This window comes from Dryobates pubescens, chromosome 8 (assembly GCF_014839835.1).
Source record: "Dryobates pubescens isolate bDryPub1 chromosome 8, bDryPub1.pri, whole genome shotgun sequence".
Taxonomy (NCBI): Eukaryota; Metazoa; Chordata; class Aves; order Piciformes; family Picidae; genus Dryobates; species Dryobates pubescens.
In genome coordinates, this window is record NC_071619.1 from 28403333 (window position 1) to 28426343 (window position 23011).

General features: G+C 42.4%; 1 protein-coding gene across 2 annotated transcripts in view; it reads left to right on the forward strand.

Moving 5' to 3' along the window:
• Positions 1-17513, forward strand: part of SHROOM2 (shroom family member 2) — a 116446-nt gene extending 98933 nt beyond the window's left edge. The window contains exons 3-9 of one of the 2 annotated variants that reach the window (XM_054163254.1): positions 946-1006; positions 2559-2633; positions 3524-4282; positions 6290-6841; positions 7705-7885; positions 12474-12746; positions 16424-17513. In XM_054163254.1, the coding sequence (XP_054019229.1) occupies positions 946-1006; positions 2559-2633; positions 3524-4282; positions 6290-6841; positions 7705-7885; positions 12474-12746; positions 16424-16690 (2168 nt within the window). In that variant the 3' untranslated portion in view covers positions 16691-17513. The remainder of the gene's footprint in view (positions 1-945; positions 1007-2558; positions 2634-3523; positions 4283-6289; positions 6842-7704; positions 7886-12473; positions 12747-16423) is intronic. The other variant, XM_054163255.1, reaches the window with a different exon arrangement.
• Positions 17514-23011: the final 5498 nt, after the last annotated feature.

The following is a 23011-nucleotide window of genomic DNA, read 5'->3' on the forward strand; positions in this document are numbered from 1 at the left end:
CCCCAAGCTGAGGGAGCCAGAAGGAGGCTGAGAGATGTACTTGTCTATCTAGTCTAGAAATACTTAGTGCTATTATAGAAATAGATACACATTTCCATTCCCACAATGGTAAATGGGGGTGGTGTGTTTGGCAGCTATGACCATTATGTGGAATGTGCAAACGGCAGAGCAGAGCTCCTCTCAAGCTCACCTGGCTGATGAGGCTCAAGCTCAGCCTCTTGTCTCTCCACTCAGACATCCCCTGGGGGAGTTGAGCCCTCTTACGAAGGAGAGCTTCTTGAAAAGGTGGTGACTATTTTTTCACAATGGAGCAATTCCTTTCTTTGCAGTTAGAAGCAGATTTTGGGTTTCAACCCCTCACTATCTAGATAGGAAGGGTGTTATACCCAAGTGCCAAAAACTGGTACAGTAGAAAAGGCTCATGTGGGCCTCCTCTGCTTGAACTCACCCTCACTGAATACCACTTTATATCAACAGCATAAGTCTGTTGATGGCACTTCCTTTGCAGTTCAGGTTAAGTGAGTGTTGTAAGTTGTCTGGCAGTCAAAGCCGTAATGTCATCGTGTGTCAGGGATGGGGAACGTGGTGTGAGCTTTCCTGATTCTGTTGCATCAGGAGGCCTTCTGCATTTGGATAATTGTGGCAATTCTATCGTGGGAATGCAGGAGCTTTGGGTTTGGAGGTAACTTCCAGTTTAATGTTTTCATGATGAGTGGTGTGGTAATTCAGTCAATTGTCATGTCTTTAGGTGAGTGTTCTGTCTCTCTCACTTTGTGATCTTTCGAATTTTATTTTTTTGAATGTTAGGTGTTCCTTTCAGTGCTCTCCCCCTCGTGTGGCCCAGTGGGCCTGCTTTCTGAACAGCTGTGTTTGGGCATATCTCTACACGAAGTACCGACAGATAGTCGATGTCTTGGTATTGATAACAGTGTGACACCTTTGCAGGTTCTTGCCACTGTGTTCTCCTGGGGCTTGAAGCTTGCTTTCTTTCCCTTCTTTCTGAACAGTAAGCTCAAATCTCTCCAAAATAATGTGCTAAGCATGTTTTGCATGAGGAGCCACTTTGAATGCAAACTAGCCTCAGTGTTGAATAAGCCATCTTTCCTCAGACCCATTTTCTGTGGCACTGCAAAATGTTTGATTGTGTGGAAGCTGTATGAAGGCACATACATAATCTCTGAATTTTATCTCTGTGTTTGGAATTGTAGTCTCTCTAAATTTCTCTGTGCTTGATTCTTCATTTTCTTCTATTCCATTTTGGAAGGTGACAGGACTACTAAAGCTTTCATTGCTTCTGAGCCAGGCTAGTATTAAACAGATTCAGTTCCATGCTTTGGATATGTAAATGTGTGTTATACTCTGTCCTGTTTGCTTCCACCAGCACTTCTACTCCTGATGTGCATGTGAAATTCAGTGTGTACTTTGCAGACTGGCTGAGATAGTGCATGTCATTTGTCTTCACAACATTTTGTGCCATGCCCTTGATTCTTCTGTGCACCTAAGTGCAGCTGTTACGCTGTCTTGTGTTATGGCTTATGTACATCAAGATGAATAAAGAGGTCTGAAGAATATTTTGGCACAGGTTAACTAGGAGAGAATTGTGTCCTACATGGGTTATCTAGATAATGAAAAATGCTGATGTAAACACAGTATTTTTATTTAGCAAATATTTCCATTAAAATTAGTGGAACTGTTTGCAGGCCCTGTTCTGCTTCCATTGATCTCGCTTGAGAAACCCAGCTAGGCCCAGAGATGCCCTGCATAGTGCTGGTCGTTCTGGCTTTATGGCATTTTACTTAACAAAACTGCCCTTTGTCTAGTGTTAAAATAGGAGTCGACACATGCTGTTCTGTAAAACAGCATTGCCTCTACATTTGTCAGATTAATTTCTCTGAACCAATTGCTCTTAGTCAAGAGCAATATGAAGAGACCTGAGTTTAAACAATTCTCAGCTCATTTCATGCTAAATTGAAAATTTGTCTGTTAAAATTTATCCTTAAATTTTAATACATAATGTCTCTGCCTTGTGATGTGACTGATAGGATTTAAATTGTGAAAAAGATCTCTCCTGGGAGTACAATACTATTTTATTGCTGATGTGTAAAAATTAATATGAAGTACAGTGGTTAAAAATCACATACATCAGGCAATAACTAGACCCTACAGGTGTGAAAGTAAAACCCACCTCTCATCAGTTGTCTTCCCAGGATACTTCATTTTAAAGATCTGTCTTAACTAAAGCAGTAATGCAGTGTGTAATTACACTTGTTTCACTTTCCTATTTGATGTACTCCTATCTGGGATTTTGTTTTCTTACACACCTATAGACTCACTCTCAAAACAGGTACAGTGATGTTAATAACCTGTTTACACTGAAAATTGAGGTTAGCCTTACCTTACAAATTGGCAGGGAAAGATGCCTCTTTCACAGTCCTCTTGGAAGAAAGCTTGGCCAGTGCATGCCTGCAGGGTTACTATTTCTAAATGCAGAGGCCACTGCTGTAAGTAGCATAAATTATATGAGCAGCTTTCTGAAGCCTTTAACCTCTCTGTTTCAGCTTTTCTAAGCACACAGTGTCTCTTCAGCCTCCTTTAAGCGGAGAGCAAACCTGTCTCTTCTCAGGGCTCCAGAGGTACTTTTGTTTTTTCCCTGCCTTCTGTTTCTTTCCCAATTTGTCTTTATCTGGTTAGCACAAATGAACTACAAGTCTTGTGGCAATGCACAAGCCTGGAGCTGCAAAATCCCTGTTTCCTGGCTAGAGAAATGGAAAGCATAAAATTGGAATAACCCCCAAAATATTTCTAAGATAAGGCCTTGTTGGCCATTCTTTGTCATTTGTGCTGACAGGGCAAAAGAGGTTCAAGTTTAAAATAAGCCTGGCTGGAAAATACTATCCCATCTAAGTTTCCTTTTCTGCCTTTTTTTCCCAGGAGATGCTAATTTTCCCTTTACCAATTTTGTTATCTTTGGCAAACACTTTTATTTGCACTCATTTAATTTTTCGCTAGTTTTTGAAAATCCCAAACTGCAGATTCATGATTAAGCATTCATGGTGTTCAGTTCACATTTACAACGGTGCTTTGCACGTGGAGAAGAAGCTTGTTTTCTGCATGTTGTTACTGACTCTGAGGCAAGAGGAAAGTTAAAGTATTAAGGTTCCTCTTCTTGAAACAGTTTTCTAACAACATTTACACCTTTGACTTTGCTGTGTACATCAGTGCACTTAACTAGGCTGAGCACACTGCACTGCCTCGGGATACAGGGAGCCTGTGTCACATTTTGTGGCACTCCATACCCTAATTTAGCTTGACATTATGCTTTAACTAGTCACATTAGATTAGGTGCACCATGTGTGCCCATATGTGAGAGGATGTTTTTGTGCCGGACTGTTACGATAGATTGGAGGAGTTGGTGTAAAATATTGGATGTGATCTCAGTGTTTATACTTCCTAGATCAGCGCAGTGGCCTCACACTGAAGGAAATAAATCAGCAGCATGCTAATGAAGTGTTCTTCTCTCCAGGAAAGCTGACACAGGGACCCTAAGGGAAAACCCACGGGAGAAGAGGGATCAGCTGGACCTGAATTTAGACCACAAGTGGAAGGCATCTGTCAGACCTTTGCATACACAAGAGCCTACAGTTCTGCCTCAGGAGACGCGGGGGAGGTCTGGGACATTGCCTAGTGATTACCGATACTCTCAGGAAAACGTGAACGAGAAGAGCAAGGATTGCAGCCTGCCTCACCTCCCTTGCTCAGAGCCACAGAACTCGAATGAGAACCACTCCTGTCCGTCTCGTGGCAAAGGAGAGGAAAACCACAGGATCGAGCCAGTACTGCCTAACAAGAAGCGTGGACCTGCTCCTCAGAGGCCACCCCCACCTAAAAGAGACAAATACAGGCGACCAGACAGTTCTGCACCATTGCTTGGCACCTCCTCTGAATCTCTGCTAGCGGTGCCCAGCCAGCCCTTTCTGTCCTCATCCCCCAGCTCTGCTGAAGTGTTAGCCAGTCACTCCTCTCTGTGTCAGAGTCCTGCAGCTTCTTTCAATGGCAAACTGAAGAGTGCTTATCCACAGCAGCTCCAGCAAGCATCCTCCACAGAGAATGTTTGTCAGCACTTAGAAGAAAAATCGCACCTTAGGTCTGATTCTGTAAATACCAAATACCGACACCTTCACAAACCTGGCATGGAGACATCAAGGTCCCCTTCTCCTCAGTTTGCACCACAGAAGCTCACTGATAAGCCTCCTGTGTCTGTACAGGATGAGAACCCAGCCAGGTACTAGATGTAACTCCTTGACTATTTTATTAACACTTTTTGCCTGGGTACAGCTTATTAATGATTTATTGATTTTCTTTAGTGAAAGCACATCCTTCAAGTTCATTAGTCATGAGCTGTCCAAGCACGTCCTAAAGAGACCTAAGACTTGTGTGAAGTTCTAATTGATACCGTTGGAGTCCTTCAGCTGATCTGTGGTTTCTCTTAGTTTGCTGAAGCTGTTCAGATGTTACAGCTGGCAGGTGCCCAAAACTGAGCACAGTACTCGAGGTGTGGCCTCACCAGAGCTGAGTACAAGGGGACAATCCCCTCCCTGCTCCTGCTGTACACAGCATTTCTGATCCCAGCCAGGATGCCTTTGGCTTTCTTTGCCACCTGGGCACACTGATTGCTCATATTCAGTTGCTTGTTGGCTAGAGCCCCCAAGTCCCTTTCTGCCAGACAGCTTTCCAGCTACACTTCCCCATGCCTGTAGCATTGCTTGGGTGGTTGTGACCCAAGTGCAGGACCTGGCATTTGGCCCTGTTGGAGCACAGCCCGTTAATGTTGGCCCATGGATCCAATGTATCCAAGTCTCTCGGTAGAGCCTCCCTACCCTGGTGCAGATCAACACTCCCACCTAACTTGGTGTCATCAACTTACTGATGACACACTCCGTCTTCATCAAGATCATCAGTAAAGATGTTAAATATGTCTGCAGAGGACTTGAGGCAAGCCAGTACCTATTGGGAGGTTGAACATTCATTCAGAAGCAAATATGCCATTAAAATGTAAGATACAACTTATGAACACGTGAAGTCAAAGAGCTTTTGCTATTCCTATTGAAAGTGAAGTGCAGTACAATAATGTGTAAGTTTATTTTTAAGGACAGTGACACACCCACACTTGGAGGAAAAGAGCCATATTGTGTCTTGCTCACTTCTGAAAGGCAGCAAGCGACCCAGCCAGATGAAACCAAATATTTTAGCTAGTAGGCAATGTTCCTTTAGTTGCTGTAGAGCTTCCAAACCCACATTATGGCAATCATTTTTAACTTTCTGCAAACTCTAAACCACTGAACTAGACTTCAGTTTCTCGTATGGTTTGCATACAGTACAGATGTTTCAGTAATGTTATTTAACATGTTATTGTCCAATTTAAAGAGCTAAGTTAGCCTCCTCTTTAAATAGTTTGCTTTACTGCATGTCCAAGGTGGCCCTTTTTGCTCTTGCAGTACATAATTTCTGCTGTAAGCATCCCTTAGTGACCCTGAAAAGGAGTATCCAGAATTATGTGTTCTCTTCTTCAGTAGCTGGATTTTTTTCTTCTTCAAGTAGAAAAACAGGACACTATGGTGAAATTTGTTTATGAAATGTTTGTGTTTTTTGTGACATTTTACAAATAGATATTAAAAAAACTAAACCCAACCAGACATAAATGTTGAAGGATTTCCAGAGTTTCCATGTCTGATTATTGTTGGTTCTGTAGCTCAGCAAAGGCCCAGCCTGCAGGATGCTTCCATCGGGTCTGTTGTTTCTTCCCTTGGAAGAGCTGGGGATTGATTTGAGGCCATCACAAACTCCCCAGGCAGCCAAGCTGCCTGTCAGAACACAAGCTGAGGCCACCATTGCATCTGTATGGGCAATGAGGTTGAGCTCAAGGCATGCTTGCTTTCATGTGTGTGTCAACAAAGGGCTTAAAATGCAGGTCAGCATCACTGTTCCAAATCTGGGGCCTGGCTGCTGAGATTGAACCTTCATGTTCATGGAAACAAACAGAGGTCCTGTACTGTGAGTGTGTGCCAGTCTGATGTTAGGATTACTGGAAAACGAGCTCACACTGTTTAACATGTGTGACCAGAAAAGAAAACTCGTGGGTGTAGTGTGTGAGATACGGTGCGAGGGGTATTCCATGACCTAGGTATCTTACCTACCTTTTTTCATATTTGGCCTTTCCTTCTAATTTGCAGATCAGAATTGAGGTGTAAGGTTCTTCCATTCCTAAAGATGAATTTTCCTTATTTTCCAGAATTGAAAGGATTATTGACAACAATACCACAGTGAAGATGGTTCCCATCAAGATAGTCCATTCTGAGAGCAGCGCAGAAAAGGAGAGCCGGCAAAGTCTTGCCAGTACCATGGAGCCTCCCGCTTTACCCAGTGGTTTGGAAAAGGACCAAATTAAAACACTCAGCACTTCTGAGCAATCCTATTCACGATTCTGTGCTTACACCAGGCAAGGTGTAGAGCCAGAGCCAGAAGCCAGAACCAAACCAGCTGACCCTCAACCAGCTGAAGAACCAGGGAGCAACCTGAAGGACAGCAGCACTGCCACACCAGCAGTCAGCTATGTAAAGGCCAAAGAGAAGACCCTGGAAGACTGGAAATCGGAAGAACTAGCAAGAGAGATTGTGGGAAGAGATAAATCTCTAGCAGACATACTAGATCCTAATGTGAAAATAAAGACAACAATGGATCTAATGGTTGGTATATTCCCTAAAGATGAACACCTCTTAGAAGAAGCTCAGCAGCGCAGGAAGCTCCTGCCAAAAGTTCCTTCTCCAAAAATTTCGGAGGAGAAGTAAGTATTCCTTTCTGTAGGCCAGTAATTCCTTGTAAGCTGCTATGCAAACTGTGCCAGTATTCCCAGAGGGCTGAAGGTAAGGGTCCTCCTGCTGTTGAGGCTTGGGGCTCTTCTAAAACTTTTCCATTAGAATAGCTGTCAAGCATAGCACTGTAATGGTACCATTACTGACAGAAAAAGAACAGTGTAGAACTTAAGGAAAAACTAACTTCTCCCATTCATAGTGATTAGATATGTTACCAAGGTCATCCAGTCTGGTAAGTGGGTAGAGAAGGAACAGAATTTTAGCCTTTTTAAGTGATGACCATTTGTGAGGACAACTTGAAGTGGGCATGAAAAAAATTCCTGGACCTGAATGGTAACAAAGAAAGGAAAGATTTAAAGGCTATTGCATTTCAGATGTGTTGATGTTCTTTGGGGCTTCTGTTTCCTTGGTATGAGTTTTCCAATTAAGTTGCAGCCTTCTTAAGAATGTCATGTGCAATTCCAGGATGGAAAAGGTAAATACATGGTAGTATTCTAAATACAGCAGTTGGAAAGGGTAGTCTCTGTGGCACTACGGTCTTGCACATTAATAAAATGCAACTTCACAATTTGTTTTGGCGTGAAGTATCTTAGGTCCATTTCAGTCAGTGTAATGATGAAGGGTCTTCTGCACTGCTTCAGCTTCAGCTTTTGGTGGGTGTGTGCTGAGTTCATACAAAATTCCCTCATAATGGGTATTTATTTATCCTAATTACAAAGCTGATGGCTTTCTGTTGAACTGCTTGCTTGCTTGGTGGAAGAATCTGAAAGATTGTCCTTTCTTGTCAGCGATTAGAGTGTCAGGGCAGCTAACAAAAGTTTTGATTTTTTACCAGGAAAGAGGAGCAGAGCGTGCCATCTGCCATCTCCTTGACAACCAACTCGACTTACTACAGCACATCTGCACCAAAGGCAGAGCTGCTTATTAAAATGAAGGACATGCAGGAGCAGCAGCAACAACAGCAGAGTGAGGATGATTCCGAAGATGAGCTGGATCATGACTTATCAGAAAAGAAGGTAAAAGACATTCCTAAGAGTGTGCTGGGACTCTCTCAGTTGCATGCATTTCGTTAACCATGGATTTGTTCGTTAAACACCTCTAAACACAAGGCCTGCTAGATGTATAAGATCACTTGGAAAAACAGCATGGGTTTGGGGTGATATTCTGGGGAAGTGAGAGGGTGGTGTGTGTTGAGTGTCCACCTGTGCATTTAGGACCTTCATATTAGGTGCTTTTTCAGCTTACTGCATCTTTTGGAAGGTCTCAAGAGGGGATGTTTTGGGGAGGTTATTCTCAAATGCTGTTTTCCATTTTGAGCTTTCAATGTATTTCCCTCAGTTGCTATTACAAAGAAACAGCAGTGCTTACATATCTTACTGTAACTGGTGGAAGTTTTAGTTGCACCATGGTTTTTGAAGTTTAGGCCTTAAGTTTAGGTTTGTCCTGAGGGAGAAGGAACACACAGACACACCCTTGTTCACAGCTTTTTTTTTCTCTCTCTGTGTTTTTAACTCTCCACTGTTTTTTCCCCACTTGTTACTTTCTTGGGCAACAAACTACTTTGCCCTCTACTTCTCCTACCTCTCAAATTAATAACAGTGGTGGGAGACAGCTAATCAGCTTGGTGGATTCAGTGGAAAGTATGCATGGCAAGGGAGGCACTCTACTCTTGTTCAGCCCTATCCTTTGGTGTTTTATTTTTGGTCTATGGACAACACAATGATCTTGGTATTAAAATGAGGATTGGGTGATGTTTCTGTGGTTTAAGAAAGTGTTGTCCCATGTTAAAATCACTGCACTCATCTCATTAGTGATTTGGCACAATAAAATCATAGTTCCCAGTACAGGTAAGTTGGAGGAAATGGTCTGTTTGATCAGTTAAACAGATGTAGTTTAACTGTTTATCTGGGCTTAGTAATGCAGTGGTGTGCAAATCTTTACTGTTGAAGCCGACCCTCTGCTTAACGATTTACTCCCAGGGTGAATTTGGTAATCCAGTCCCAAAGAAATGTCCTCTTATTAAACATTAGCAATATATTTAGTCACTGAGGAGAGCTTCCCACCTCTGGGTCAGTGCAGGCATGGATGCCAGTGCATTTAAGGGGGCTGTAGTGTTTTCTGTTACTGCTCTGTTTTGTTTTTTTCATCTCCCTCAGCCTCCCCTCCTCCCCTGTGCCCCCACTGCATTGCTCAGTCAATACAGTGTGCAGTGCTGGGGGCACAGTGTGGTTGCAGCAGGAGGGCTGTGCTTACCCTTGCACCAGACAGCCACTGAATCCAACAGCTGCTCTACACAGAGAAATTAAGGATTTCACTGCATTTTGAACAATGGTGCCACACGTGATGGTCACGTTCATTATTCTTGCTAGAACTGGTTTCCTTTCCATTAATTATGGAAAGTATGTATGGAGGCATGTTAAAGTGAAACCTTAGTTGTTTGCCCATCAGACTAAATACTAAAACTTTTTAAAGCAAAAGTGCCATTTATTTGTGCTGCTGTTAACAGCAAAATCACATTCACCCTTTGCATACACCTCCCTACATCCCCCCAGCTCCAGGATAATACCACTAGCCATGCAAGATAGGAAGAGCTTCTGCAGAGGTTCCCTGTCTTCTCCTTTGAATATACATATGAATATATACATTTGAATATACACACATACTGCTGCTTACTCCTCTCTCTGCTCCTCCGCGTGCGGTAGGATGAAAGTACTCAGTTCAGTGGGTTTTCATCTTGGATCTTGTCAAAAACATACAAAGCTCGTGGTAAGTGGGTCAAGGCATCTTTATAAAACAGCTAGAACAGATAATAGCACATTTTATGACTTCAGTTACCTTAGGGGAGGGAGGCATGTGCTCAGAACCTCTTCCTTGATCCCTAGAAATCTGCCAATTCTCTTATGAGATGTAATTGCAGTCCACTGTGGAGCAATTGTACTCACTGTCATTCTCTGCTCTCCAAACTGGGAATGCATGGTGCTTTTTTCCCCCTTTTGAAATAAGTGTAGGAATTTCATAGGGATGTTAATTTTGTTTCATTTTTTAATTTGGGATCTCTCTGTATTCCCAGCCAGCAGGAGCTGAATGTGTCTCATGTACTGAGTTTAATGTAGGTTTGAAACAATTATAGAATATGGAGCAGATGTTGAAGATGCTACAAGAATGATTTTGTAGTAAGCAAAATCCATGTGTGCCTGAGTAGGAATTTCCCCCTTTTCCTTTAGAAGGGTTCATCAGCTCCTGGAGAGTATAAAAATAACCAAAGAATACCAATTTTCTTCTGCTTTTAGGCCTGAGCTTCACGTGAAATGGGCTGCTGAGCTGAGAGCAGCGCAGTTGATGTAAAGCGTGCCAAGCAGTGAACCCACCTGAGCAGTACCCTGCTGAGCTACTTTCTGTGTTGCTAGTCAGATTACTGAAAAAAAGTCAAGGTTTTATTGTTTGCTAGTGCAGGATTCACTGCTATAAATTATTCATCATTTCAAGATGTAGATGGGAGCTCTTCTGGCTAGTAGATACTGACACAGATTTTCTGCTGGTTAGCAAAAGCCTGTAGCGAGCTCACAGTTGCTGCATCCAAAGGCTGCTTCATCTGGAGAGAAAGCAATTGGTGTTCATAACCTAATTCTTAATATAGATGAAAGTCTTAGAGAGGCCAATGCATAAAGCCTTTTCACCTATAAAAAGCAGTCCTTTAGAAAAGACTAGCTCTGGCTGCTTGGGGACAACTAAATAGGATGCTTCTGGGAAAGAGGCTTTCTAAAGAAATGTTTTAAAGAAATTTTGAGAGAGCTGATCTGGATTGTCAGACCAGACAGGTGAAGGTCGAGCACACACATGTGTTCAGTGGGTTTTTCATCAGTGAGAGGTGCAGCACAGCTGCAGAAGTGAAATACTTGCGGTAGTAACATTGAGCACAACAGCATCCTGTTGGGTGTTGGATGGTGAAACAGCAGCATTTTGTATGTGCATGTCATCTGAGGGAACTGAGAGTGTAGCACTGTGACCTACATAATCCAAATCAAACTGCATTTGCATTTAGAGAAGGGGGAAAAATCAAATCCTGCAGATTAATCAGTCAGTAAAGCAGGCATGTGTAGAACTGCTTACTACCTTAATCTTTGGGGCATCCAGACCAACAGATAACCCAAATCCAGATTAACCTGGCCTGAGTATATTAAAACAAAAAAGGAGAAAACAGCTCAGATAACCCCTGTGTTAAATTTCTACTTTCCAAAAGGCTGTTAATTTGTCAGGGTGTAGTTGCTTTTTTAAGATGGAAGGCTTGTGTTTGGGCTTGGGTTTATTTTGTTCCCAGAATAAATCGGCAGTGACTGTTCAGTGGTGTCTGAGAACAGTAGCTGCTGTCGGCATGGTTGTCACTAATCATGAAGGCTTGTAATCAGACTTGCATTTAGGAAGGGTTCCTGAAGAATGTTGTGAGTAATTGAGAAAAAAAAATGGAAGAGCTAGTGTGAAATCTTGTAATTGTCATTTGGAAATCACACTAAGTGTGTGTTTAGAGAACGCTCTGGAAAATGTTCATACCTGAAATTAGCTGAATACAAATTAGGCACCTGTATGTAAATGAGTAAGCCATTTTTAGGGTGTGATTTATCTCATATTAGAGTAGATGACTACCTGAACTGACTTCCAGCCCTTGTGCACAAGTAAAAGCTAATGGATACCTAAGAAATACCAAAGGCACAGAGGCAGCTGGGCAGCACATACGGAACACAGGTCATTGAGAGGGGAGACCTAGGCCCTTGGTCTGGTTCTGCTGATGATGCACCTGATTTGCTTTTTCTAAGCCAGGGCATGTGCACCTGGATGTTTTCACTAAAGAAACCCTGAAAAAGTGCAGGTGGGATGGTATATTCACTTGGCATAGCACAGTGACAGCCAAGGCGCTTGTGTGGTCCTTCGACAGAGCCACTTTGCACAGCTTCACACGGGGCTGCTTTATACAGTACAGAAGTAGATTTTCTTCCCTGTTCTGTGCCACAGGGATTATGATTTCCCCATGGAAATGTTGTAAGGCACTGTTAATGCTAAGATTTTCTGAGAGCGGAAGGATTGCTATTGGAGGGATGCTAATATTATGCAGAAAGGAAGAAAAAGCTTGACTAGTGCCCTAGTTTTAACTGCGTCATGTGGAAAGGACAGGATTGTTTTTCTGGTACTGTTTATCTTCCTAAGCATAGCTTTTCAGAAGGGCATTATGGGCCTGGTATTTAGAGAGAGAAGGATGTGCTGTTCTTTATGCTGTTCCATAGCAGGCTTTGAAGCTGTTCAAAGAGGAAGCAGGAGTGTTTGTTGGGAGGGGTGTGTGGCGTGGTGACAGTTATTAATCTTTTGCCACAAAGGTAAATTACTTTAATACAGGTCTCAAGCTGGACATTGAAGACCTACATCCCAAACCTTTGAATCTAGTGGTATAGATCTTAGACCTATACTTACCCATGTATTTATTTGTAATGCACTCATTGTCAAAGCCACATGGGAGTGCCAGCGTATTGAAGTGCTCTGTTTCTGACATGACTTTGAGAAGTGGGGGAAAATGCAGTAGTACTAATAAATTCTCATCCCTTTTATCTTCTACAGCAAGAACTAATTGACAGCATTAGTAGGAAGCTGCAGGTGCTGAGGGAAGCACGGGAGACACTTCTGGAAGACATCCAAGCCAACAATATATTGGGGGAGGAGGTAGAGGCCATTGTGAAAGAAGTCTGCAAACCAAATGAGTTTGACAAATTCAAGATGTTTATTGGTGACCTCGACAAAGTGGTCAACCTCCTGCTGTCACTGTCAGGCCGTCTAGCCCGGGTGGAAAACGCTCTTAATAACCTGGATGAAAACACCTCTCCAGAAGAACGGGTGAGAAAGGCCAATAATAGTATCCCTCCATGTCATGGAACTGCCGTGGAGGTTTTTGCTTGGTTTTGTTTATCTGAATCGTGGAGGCTAAGACCAGGGATACTGAATGGATATATCTCATAAAGCCTTTTTCTGTAGGTGTCTTAAAACGTTTCTCTTTGTTTTGCTTTTGCTTGGAATGCTAGAACTGCAAGGAGCTTGGGGAGGGAATTGTGGTGTTCTGGGGTGTAACACACTGGAAAACAGACTCCTTAGCAAAAGTTGAAAGAAAAGGGGAAACCACTGATAGCGTATAAAGGAGGCAGACAAAAATATTCCTGCAGTTCAATATGGGAAAAGGAGTGTCACTAATGCAGAAATCTCATGGAAGTCTTACACACTACAAAGATCTTGATAAAAATCTATAGGTTTGTTGCAAAGAAAATATTTTTTTCATCTGCAGCTCCCTCCACAATGCCTAATGAGGAGCAAGAGCAAGAAATGACAGGACAAGCCTTACAAAAAAAAGGAGGGGGTGGGCAGGAGGGAGGCATTGCAAAAGCCAGTTTTTCACTAGAAAACATATTTTACCCAAGCAGAATAGCCCAGCAGTGCTGTGGAGGAAGCTCAGCAGATGGGAGAATTTCAGGAATATTCAGGGTGCTCTTACCTGTTGGATCCCATGTCTGCTGGCAGCACTTTGTTTAGCTTCAAACTGCACTGGGCCTTAGCTGGGAAAGACACTGAGTGATGCAGATAAGTGCCAAAAGAGAGATGTAAACGTGCAAAACTTAATGGATAAAACAAATGGGGAGGGAGAGGGGGGCACGAGTGTCAGGTGAGCTTAGTGCCTGCAGTTCAGTGAATGTGAAGTGGGATTTTCAGCTTGCAGCTCTGGGCTGCAATGCCAGCAGTCCACCTAAGTATCATAACAGGATTTCTTTTGTTCCACGGGCTGTGGATTCATGCTGTGTTTCTTCAGCGTGCTCCATTGCCTCACCAAGAAGAATGAGCAAGTGCTGGGGCTAGTCTGAAGCTGTGTTTTTGCTGTTTGGCCCCAGCTGCTGCCAAACCCATCTCTGACTGAGGTGATGGAGATAGAAAGGTATTTGACAGCTTATTTGGGGACAGATCAAAGCTGCTGAAACAAAGATATTTAATCCTTCTTTAGAATTGTTTTTTCTAACTGTGGTTGCAGTTGCCTAATGGGCTCAAAGGTTGGGGAAGGAGCTCCAGGTGATGTGAGCATATAGGAAACAGTCTGAGAGCTGTGATAAACATAGCCTGTTGGCTAGGTGTGGAAAAGGAAGGTCAGTAAGTTGTGTAGTGAGGGCAGTCAGAGACTGTGTGCTCTGCTGTCAAATTTAGAAAGCCCTGGCATATTGTAATCCCCATTTATCTTCTCATGCACTGACACCAGAGTCTTGGTCAGTGATGCTTCTCAGATGAAGCAAGTCTGCAGGCACTTTGACTATCAGCACAATGCAGAGGGGGTTACAAGTGCATTTCTTTGAGTTGGGACCATCATGTGTGGCTTTTTCGGCTGTCCTTTGATATTTGTAGGTCACATGATGATATTTGGTGTACTATTAGTGTATCATATAAATAAAACTGGGAAGACTACTTCCATCCCTGGGGATCAGATCCTTAATGGTCACTTATTTTTCCTATTCTTTTTTTTAAGCTGATGTCTAATAGACCTTAGTCTTGATAGTTTTCCACTTTCTAGGAACCACCAGCAGTGCAGCAGACTTTCTAAATAGTCTGTCATCAGGCATATAAATACTGCTGAATATTCTATTAGATGCTCTTTTGCCACAATCATAGAATCAACAAGGTTGGAAAATACCTCAGAGATCATCAAGTCCAACCTGGCACCCAGCACTTCATGACTAACTAAACCATGGCTTCAAGTGCCACATACAATCCTTTTTTGAACACCTCCAGGGACAGTGCCTCCACCACCTCCCTGGGCAGCAAAAGGAGCAGTATCAGGTATTTCAACTTCAGCTTCTGAATGGGGCTTCATCTGAAATAGCCACCATCATCCTTCCTCCTACAATAGTAAATAGCTTGATAAACAGAGCTATTTCATCCTAAGATTAGGCAGCTTACCAACTGGCCGACCAGCTAGCTGATAATATGCCCTCTTGTGTTCATCAGATCCTGCTGCTGTTGCTGCTCAGTGTGCACACTAGCTGTAAGGCTGTCCTGAGGAGTGATCTAGCCATGCTCCTGAGTTTGGGCTTGTCTGCTAGTTCCCCTGGTGAATATAGGAGAACAGTACTTCCATCTTTTGCAGCAGACAATTCTGCTCACAACTTGCAGTGGCATAAGCCCAAAGGGAGATTAAACTGTGAGTTTTCTACTATTGTGTGATATCTGTGGCTTGTCTTGCATAGCTGTCTTGAATCCTTAGTTAATCTAGGGCTGTGTATTTGAAGCACAAGTCTGAAAGTGTTTCACCCTCTGAGCTTTGTGCAGTCTATAGAAAAAGCAGCAGCACAGGATATGTGTGCAGCTCCGACAGGTCTATTAAAGCTTGCTAGTTTGTATCCCCCTTTGTCTCATACTTCCATCTTGAAGCAGTCCACAAAACTACTCCTCTGTAAATCCCTAAGATTTATTATAGCATGTGTGATTTAACATGAAGTTCAAATGGGAAAAAAAAGAGAGAAAAGAGGAGCCATTTATTTGAAGAGACCGCTTTATTTGAAAGCATAGGTTCTCAGAGAGAATTCCTCTCTGGAGAAAAGGTAAAAAATATGGAGTGGTACCTCTTAGGGGCACTTTTTAATGAAGTTCAGAAGTCTGTACAGGCATTCTTGACATCTGAGCGGGCCAGCCATGCTCTGTCATGGAAAAAGACGACAATCACTGCCAAGCAGACATGAAATAGGTTAAGAATGTTCCTCTTTCTTTCCATATATTGCTAAAGAAGTGTAGCTGAGTGATTCAGGTGTGCCTGTACTGTGGAGACAGGTGAAGCTGGATGAGGTGTCCCTCTCCCTTCATGCTCATTCATATGTGTGGATGGGATAGAGCTCCTGTCCTCTTTATTTGTGTTTATCCATTCAACCTCCTTTTTTTTGTTTTGTCTCTTGTGAGGGAAGTGGAAAGTTCACAGACGGTTTGTGAAGTGATGCACATTTTCACCTTTTCTTCCCTCGTGTTCTCTTACCTCACCTCTTGCTCATGTCTTAAAACCACAGACTTGACATCTCATGGAGAAGCTGTGTAGATTGCAGCAGCAATGTGAAGTGCTGCAGTGTCAGGAACTATGTGGGAACAAATTGCTCCCTTAATTAGTCTGTTTCTGAGTTCTCTAACCACAGCTGTTTCAGCGTGAAAGTTTGGTGCTGTGTACTATAGATGGAAGATGTTGCTGGTTGAAGTCTTACTTTGGACAACTTGGATGTTTCTCAAAGGCAACTGTATTTTATATAACTATTTTGAGCTATTAAATAGTGAAGTAGCCTTTGCTCTGGAGGCCAATAGAAAATAATGGTGCATCTTTCATAGAGTCACTAGACTTATTCCTGAGGATAAACATTAAGAAGCTAACTTATTCCACATCTCAAGTATTCAGGAAAGCCTCTGCCACTGCAGATAAAACGAACTTGACCTTTAAACACTGAATCTGTTGTCCCAACCTGGTGAAGCCACTGAATTTTTAACTGTTTTTCTTTTCTTCCAAGCGCACATTGGTAGACAAGCAGAAGCTGCTGACCCAGCAACACGAAGATGCAAAGGAGCTGAAGGAAAACCTGGACCGTCGAGAGCGCATTGTCTTTGACATTTTGGCAAACTACCTGAGTGAGGAGAACTTAGCAGATTATGAGCACTTTGTGAAAATGAAGTCAGCCCTCATCATTGAGCAGCGAGAGCTTGAGGACAAGATCAAGCTGGGGGAAGAGCAACTGAAGTGTCTGACTGATAGCCTGCAACCTGAGCGGCTCAAATAAGAGGAACGGGTTTGACCAAGGATGTGAAAAACGGGAAAGGAGGAACGGATTGAGGGAGCTTCCAAGTATACAAATGAGAATCTTAGCTTATCTGAGGGTCTGCTAGAGAAACAAGTGCACAAGGGAAAAACAGCTCTCACAACAGCAATAATGCTCTCTTTCGTTGTTTTGGGAGGATGTATTTAATTTTTTAGAACACATTGTTATTGCTGGAGTCTGCAGCTGTTTCTCATTGCTTACCTTAGAGAAAACTCCACAGAAAAGGATAAACTCTTAACCTTTCTGCTCAGTATGTTGGAAGTCTGTTGCAGTTGTGCATGCAAACCGTGTTTTTTAGGTTAGACTGTGTACTTTATGTTCAGATGTTGTACAGACTGCTGGGAAACCCAACAGCAATTCATGAATGCACACAAATTTAGCAGCTCTAAATAAATTTAGTGGCTTGCTTTTTTTATCTTTTTTTTTAAGACACATTAAATAGGGGAAATGTGCATCTTCCAGCTAATACATTCAGATTGCTGAAATGTAGTGTCACTCTGATCCTGTGGCATCAGACATTTGTTGTAATATTGTATATAGGATGGCACTTTCCCCTTGCAGAACATAACTTTAAGATCAGTCTCAGCTGAACACTTATTAAACCATCTTGCAAATCACCTAATGGCTGCCTTGTTGAAGAACTTTTTTAACATTGTTTTTGCAGAACATATTTGTACACCCTCTTGCCACAATGAAAGTGATTTTCTTTACCAAGGCTAGAAGTACTAGGCTGATTTTGTTCAAAACATTTATCATCTAAATTATTTAGAAGGCTCTTTTTCTTGTGCTTTTTATGCATGTTTTTATTCTCCTTCCCCCAAACTTGCTACACCTTATGAAAATAAATTTAGGCTAAGGACACTGCTTCTGTTTTCCTTCTGGTTGCTGAACATTGTGATGGTTTTATACAGACAGTCAAGTTATGCTGAAGCTGACCTACATGACGCTGTTTGTTCTTTCTGCTTTCTCAGACTACCAAATGCAATGTAAACACTTCTGCCATGTAAATAGTATAGCTCTGCTTTGTAACTGTGAACATAAGTGGGTTTTGTTTGTGTGTTTCCACTGCACAATGATAGATGAGAGGATGCTAGTTCACAGTATCGGACTGCTGGTTGTGTTCTCATAATACTGCCATGGACTTTTATAACATGATTTCCAGTAGCTCTAAAAAGAGCTGTCTTAGTGCAGCAATAAGTTGGCTTGATCAGATACCTACAGAGAGATTCTGTAGTGTCTAAATGTCAAGCTCTGTGTTAAGATAAAGTTTTGCAGGCAAGGGGAAGTCTTGAATGACTTTGTGCATATGCCATTTACATCATAGTAGGGAAGAACATTTATCTCTCTCTAGGCAAACAGGTTGCCCAGCAAGAAGCCATTTTCAAGGCTGATGTCTGTAGTGAAGCAGGCTGAAAATACAAGTAGTTAAGTGTTGAGAAGCGAGAGAGAAACTAATTCTTCCCACTACCCCTGCAGTGGCAGCATTCACAAAAGATTTTATCTCCTTCCTACCGAAATCCTCTCTTCCGCAGGAAGAGAACTGGAGGGGTGCAAATTCCTTGCAAGTTGGAGAAACGGGGAGTAAAGCTGTTCTGGAACAGCCTTACAGACAGGTGGAAATGTTAACAGGACAGTTGACCAACCCATATAGTGCACTACTTTGTATACCTGGACCAAATCTTTAATGAAATTATGTCACTGTGTGTCAGTTGAGGTCAAATGGAGCTGCCATTGTCCAAGACCTTATTTTCTTCCTCCTAGTTCAGAAATGTAGTCGTCAGGCATCTCACAGTTAAATGCTGCTATGTTCCTAGGACAAGTGATCCCTTTGTCCTTAAACTTACCCCTTAACCATAAAAAGGCCCAAACTAAACAATTCCCAAATAAATTATGCTTGTCTTCTAGCTTGGAGAAAAGTGTGCATTGTTTTGTCTGTGGCATTTTAAAAACTCTACATATTGTGGTTACTCTGAAATGTGTATGTGAAATGTGAATAATAATAATATAATTGCAATGTGTTTGTATACAGTACTTTGATTTAGATCTTTCTGATGAACAGTAGCAATATTGTGAATGCAAGATACATATATATATATAACCCTTCTCACAGAGCAGTTGTGTAGACACCATTCGCTCCTTTCCTTGTTTTAAAGCTGTTGAAAATCTCTTGCCCCAGGAGCCTGAAGATGGTTGCCTCCCAATGTTATATGTAAATCTGTAAATAGCTGTACTGTTGCTTTCTGAAAAAATCTGGTGCTAATGTTTTGCCTTTGGCATCCTGGGGATGGCTGTTTCTTCACCCTATGTTGTTCACAGTTCTGTAGTGGAAGACATCCACTGTTTCTCCAACTGTTTGGATCCTTCGGCCCAGAGTGAGAATGTACAGTTTTCCTGCCTCCCATGTAACACTTACCTACTGACAAATGTATTGCTTGACTTTGAGAAATAAACTGTATATTTCAATGTAGAGTTAGTTTTTGTGTACAGCTTTAACTGTCAAAACCTACTGTTCTGCTGTGCAGTGTTAGCCGTCTTGTGGTGCCCATCAGTAGCACCCACAGCTTTTAAAGCCCAGGACAGTTTTCTCATGGTCTGAAGTAGCTTGCCATCTTTCCACAGGTTATTTAACATGTTGACTAATTGATCATTCTCGAGTTCCCAGTGTAAGTACCAGAAATGTGTGCATGTCTAGTCAGTATTTTGAGAGTGTGAGTATGAGAGGACATGAAGGAACATGTGTTATGAGGATGAAATAAATCAGTCTTTCACCATGTACAGAGTCATCAGAATTCTCCTTGAGCAACTGCACTGTTCTGGCTTTATCCTGTGTTGAGACTGGTAGCTCGTACAGAAATACCTGCAGTCAGTTTTTTGCAAGACTTTATGCAAATAGAGATCACTGTGAAAGCTCCATCTCTAACAGACTTCCTCAGAAGCTGTTTCATTTCAGTGTAAAGGGGGTTTCTTAGATTAACTGCAGAATCTTCTGCTTTCTTGGGAAGCACTGTTCAGTGTGCGTGACTTTGGGGTAGAGCTGACCACAGGTAACGTTTTACAGCATGCAGCCAAGGTCAGCAGCAGCCAAGCAAAGGCACCAGCTAGTATCTGCTAGAGCAAAGAGCTGAGAAAGAGAGAGTTCTTTTATACAACTGCCTTTGTTAGTTATAAGACCAATAGGATTATTTAGACCTTATTTTGCATCCAATGGTAATTTATTTACATTCTACCACTTTTATTCAAGATCTGTGGAAAATTTCCTAGGCATCAGCCTTAAACTGCCACACTAGCTTTGAGCTGTTAACCTAAAATACAGCAATACCGTTAGAGAGCAGCCACTTTCCCACCACATACCCACTTCTACTGAAGCAGGTATTTATTTGCCATTCTTGGTTGCTTGTCTGGACACAGGAAGATATTTTAAATAAAGCAAATAGATTTATGACAGTGCAGCTAATCTGTGCAAGGAGTTGAAAGACATGGTAGAGCAATCACTGATTTTCAGCAACAAATCTCCAGCAAAATGGTATCTAAATGAAGCTGACATGCCACAAGTCACAGGGTGAAATTACTCCAGAATTCTAGATCTGTGTTTCTGTACTTTAATGCAGTTAGTCAAAGAAGGGCTTTTCTAAACCCTGTACTGAGTTGCAGTTGTTGACAAGGCTTTATTCACTCCCAGTGACTTCCGTAAGAGGAGCCAATATTAGTTCTGAGAAAGACATGGTCTGGCATGCATTACTAGAGCTGTTAGCTTGTGGTGGTGTCATTTGCTAGCCTAGGGATGGAGAGCATGTTCTGTAAACCAGGTAGTGGATGTATAGTTACAAGAGGTTTACCAAACCACTCTGTGATAGACCTGTAAAGTGCAAAAGCCTGAGAGGAATTAAAGTCCTCCTGATGACAGTACAAGAAGTTCCCCCTCAACATGAGGAAGAAGTTCTTTACTGGAAGGGTCAGGGAGCACTGGAACAGGCTTCCTAGAGAGGTTGTGGAGTCTCCCTCTCTGGAGGCTTTCAAGACTCCTCTGGATGTGTTCCTGTGTAACCTGTGATGGATTCTATGCTCCTGCTCTGGCAGCGGGGGTTGGATTTGGTGATCTCTGGAGGTCCCTTCCAACTCCTGACATGCTGTGAGCCTGTGATGAAGATTTTTTTCTGAGGATTAAGTTTCAACATCTGTTTCAATTCCCTACTGTCTGCTCTTTGTGAAGTGTCTATTACTGATAAGTTAGCCTTGTGTCTTTTCTAACAGCCTCAGAGAAGTATAAATACAATGAGCAATTGCAGACTAAACAATAAGCAATAGAAGATAAGATTGTTTATCTTGGTATCTAATTAGAAGAGCATGAGTCCTGTGGGTACCATTCATAGCCACTCCCAAGAGTTACAGCTTCAGCAGCTTTCTCACCCAGGTATTGTTCCTCAGGAGATAAAAAGGGAACTCTAGCTGTGACGACTGACCTGACAGGGGTGGAGCAATCAAATTCTTTGTATTAATCATGAGGTGATACAGATCTCAAGGAAGTGAAAACTTAAATCAGTGCCCTGAAGGAAGTAAAACTAAACCAGCAGCAAAGTGCATCAGGGCTGTGAATTTCCTGCTTTTCTCTTTCTCCATACATGATACAGCAAAGACATGCTGTCCCCATATGCTAGGGCAGGCTTTTTTAATTACTGTGAAGTAGAACCAAACCAAAGCAAACCAACAAACAAGCAAACAAAAACCCCCTAACAACAACAAAAACAACCCTGCAAACAACAACACAAACCAAATAAAACAAAACCCCAAAAAATCCTAAAGCATCTTTGAAATTTATGGGTAGCAGTTTGGAACTTCAGAATCTCAGGTCTTGCTGTGTGAGGAAGAGACCATTGTGCTGTTCAGTATGTTCAATAACGCCCCCCTCCCTGGCTCAGCAGACCCTGGACTGGCCCTCTGGCCCTCAGCATTGAGGAAGAAATCATCCATTCTCTGTAGTCAGTCTCAATCCTCTAAACAGCCCAGCTAGCCAGGTGTGCTGAGATGCTTAAGTCAGCCGGGCTGGGAGATGAGGGTGCTTTGCAACTTTAGCAGCATACTGCATATTTACTGAGTGACTGACTCACCTCACTCTCCGTGGTTTTGCATCCACAATTGCCACCGCTTAAAAGCCTGCTTTACCATCAGGGTTTTGAATGAGCGCTGAGCCAATTCCAATTCCTGCTCAAGCTGGATCATCATCTGCTGCCAGGAAAGTACAACTTAGAAAGCCAGAGCAAAGCGTACCTAAATGGTCAGCATCTGGGGATCAATGGGGAGATGAGGATCTTGGGTTTCTGTTTCTAGGACTACTTTACATAGCTCCCGGCATGCAATCAGCACATTAAGTGGGGGAGGTGGCAGGGCGGGGGGGGGGGGGGGAACAGGTTAGGAAGAAGAGTGACTACACTCTGCCCCAGTGCCCTGCCTACCCTCCAGGAGTTGATATCAGGCTTTGAATTCATGCTTAAAATGATGGCTAATTGCAGTTTAAGTGCCAAAGGCCTTGAGGATGCAGCTACAGGTGTACGTTTCTCCTGTGCTTTTGTAGTCTGAGATGCCTGGATGCAGACACTGGTTTTAATATCAGGATTTAAGTGCAGCTCTTCTTCTACAGCATGATGGGTGGTAGATCTGGATTATCATTTAGGTACATAGCTGTTAGCCTGAATTTGTAGCCTGATCGATGTTGATTCCCTCTATAGGCAATCTTGATAAGTTTACTGAAAGAATTGGTTCAGCCTAGATACCTCTCACTTGCCTACCTCTCTTTCTCTAAGAAGACAAAGCTAATACAGGCACTGAAGAGTTGAAAGTGGAATTAATCCATGCCTTAAGACAGCATTAAATTTGAAAAGCCCAGGTGGTGTGGTGCACAGCATTATTTACAGCTTGTCAAGTGCCTGCACACACTGAAGCCTTTTGAGGTAAATATGTAAGACAAGTTTCTGGCGTCTGAGCTTTAGAGAGTCTTACAAAACTTTTCAGTTCCTCTTCTCCAAATCCACTGTGTGCTCATATATGTTTATAATTCCAGAAGTAAAGAAAATAGCTTTTCCTCCTGTTTTTACTGCAATGGGGAGGGGAAGAGAAGAACTACATGACTAAACTCTGTTGTCATACTGATTTTGTGAAGGTGGAGTTATTTAGAGCAGTGTTTATGTGCCAGGCAGTTCCACCATACAAATAAGAGATGATTACAAAAGGGGCAGAGTGGCAGTGGTCACCCCTTGCCACATATATGGCAAACAATGAAGAGGAAAT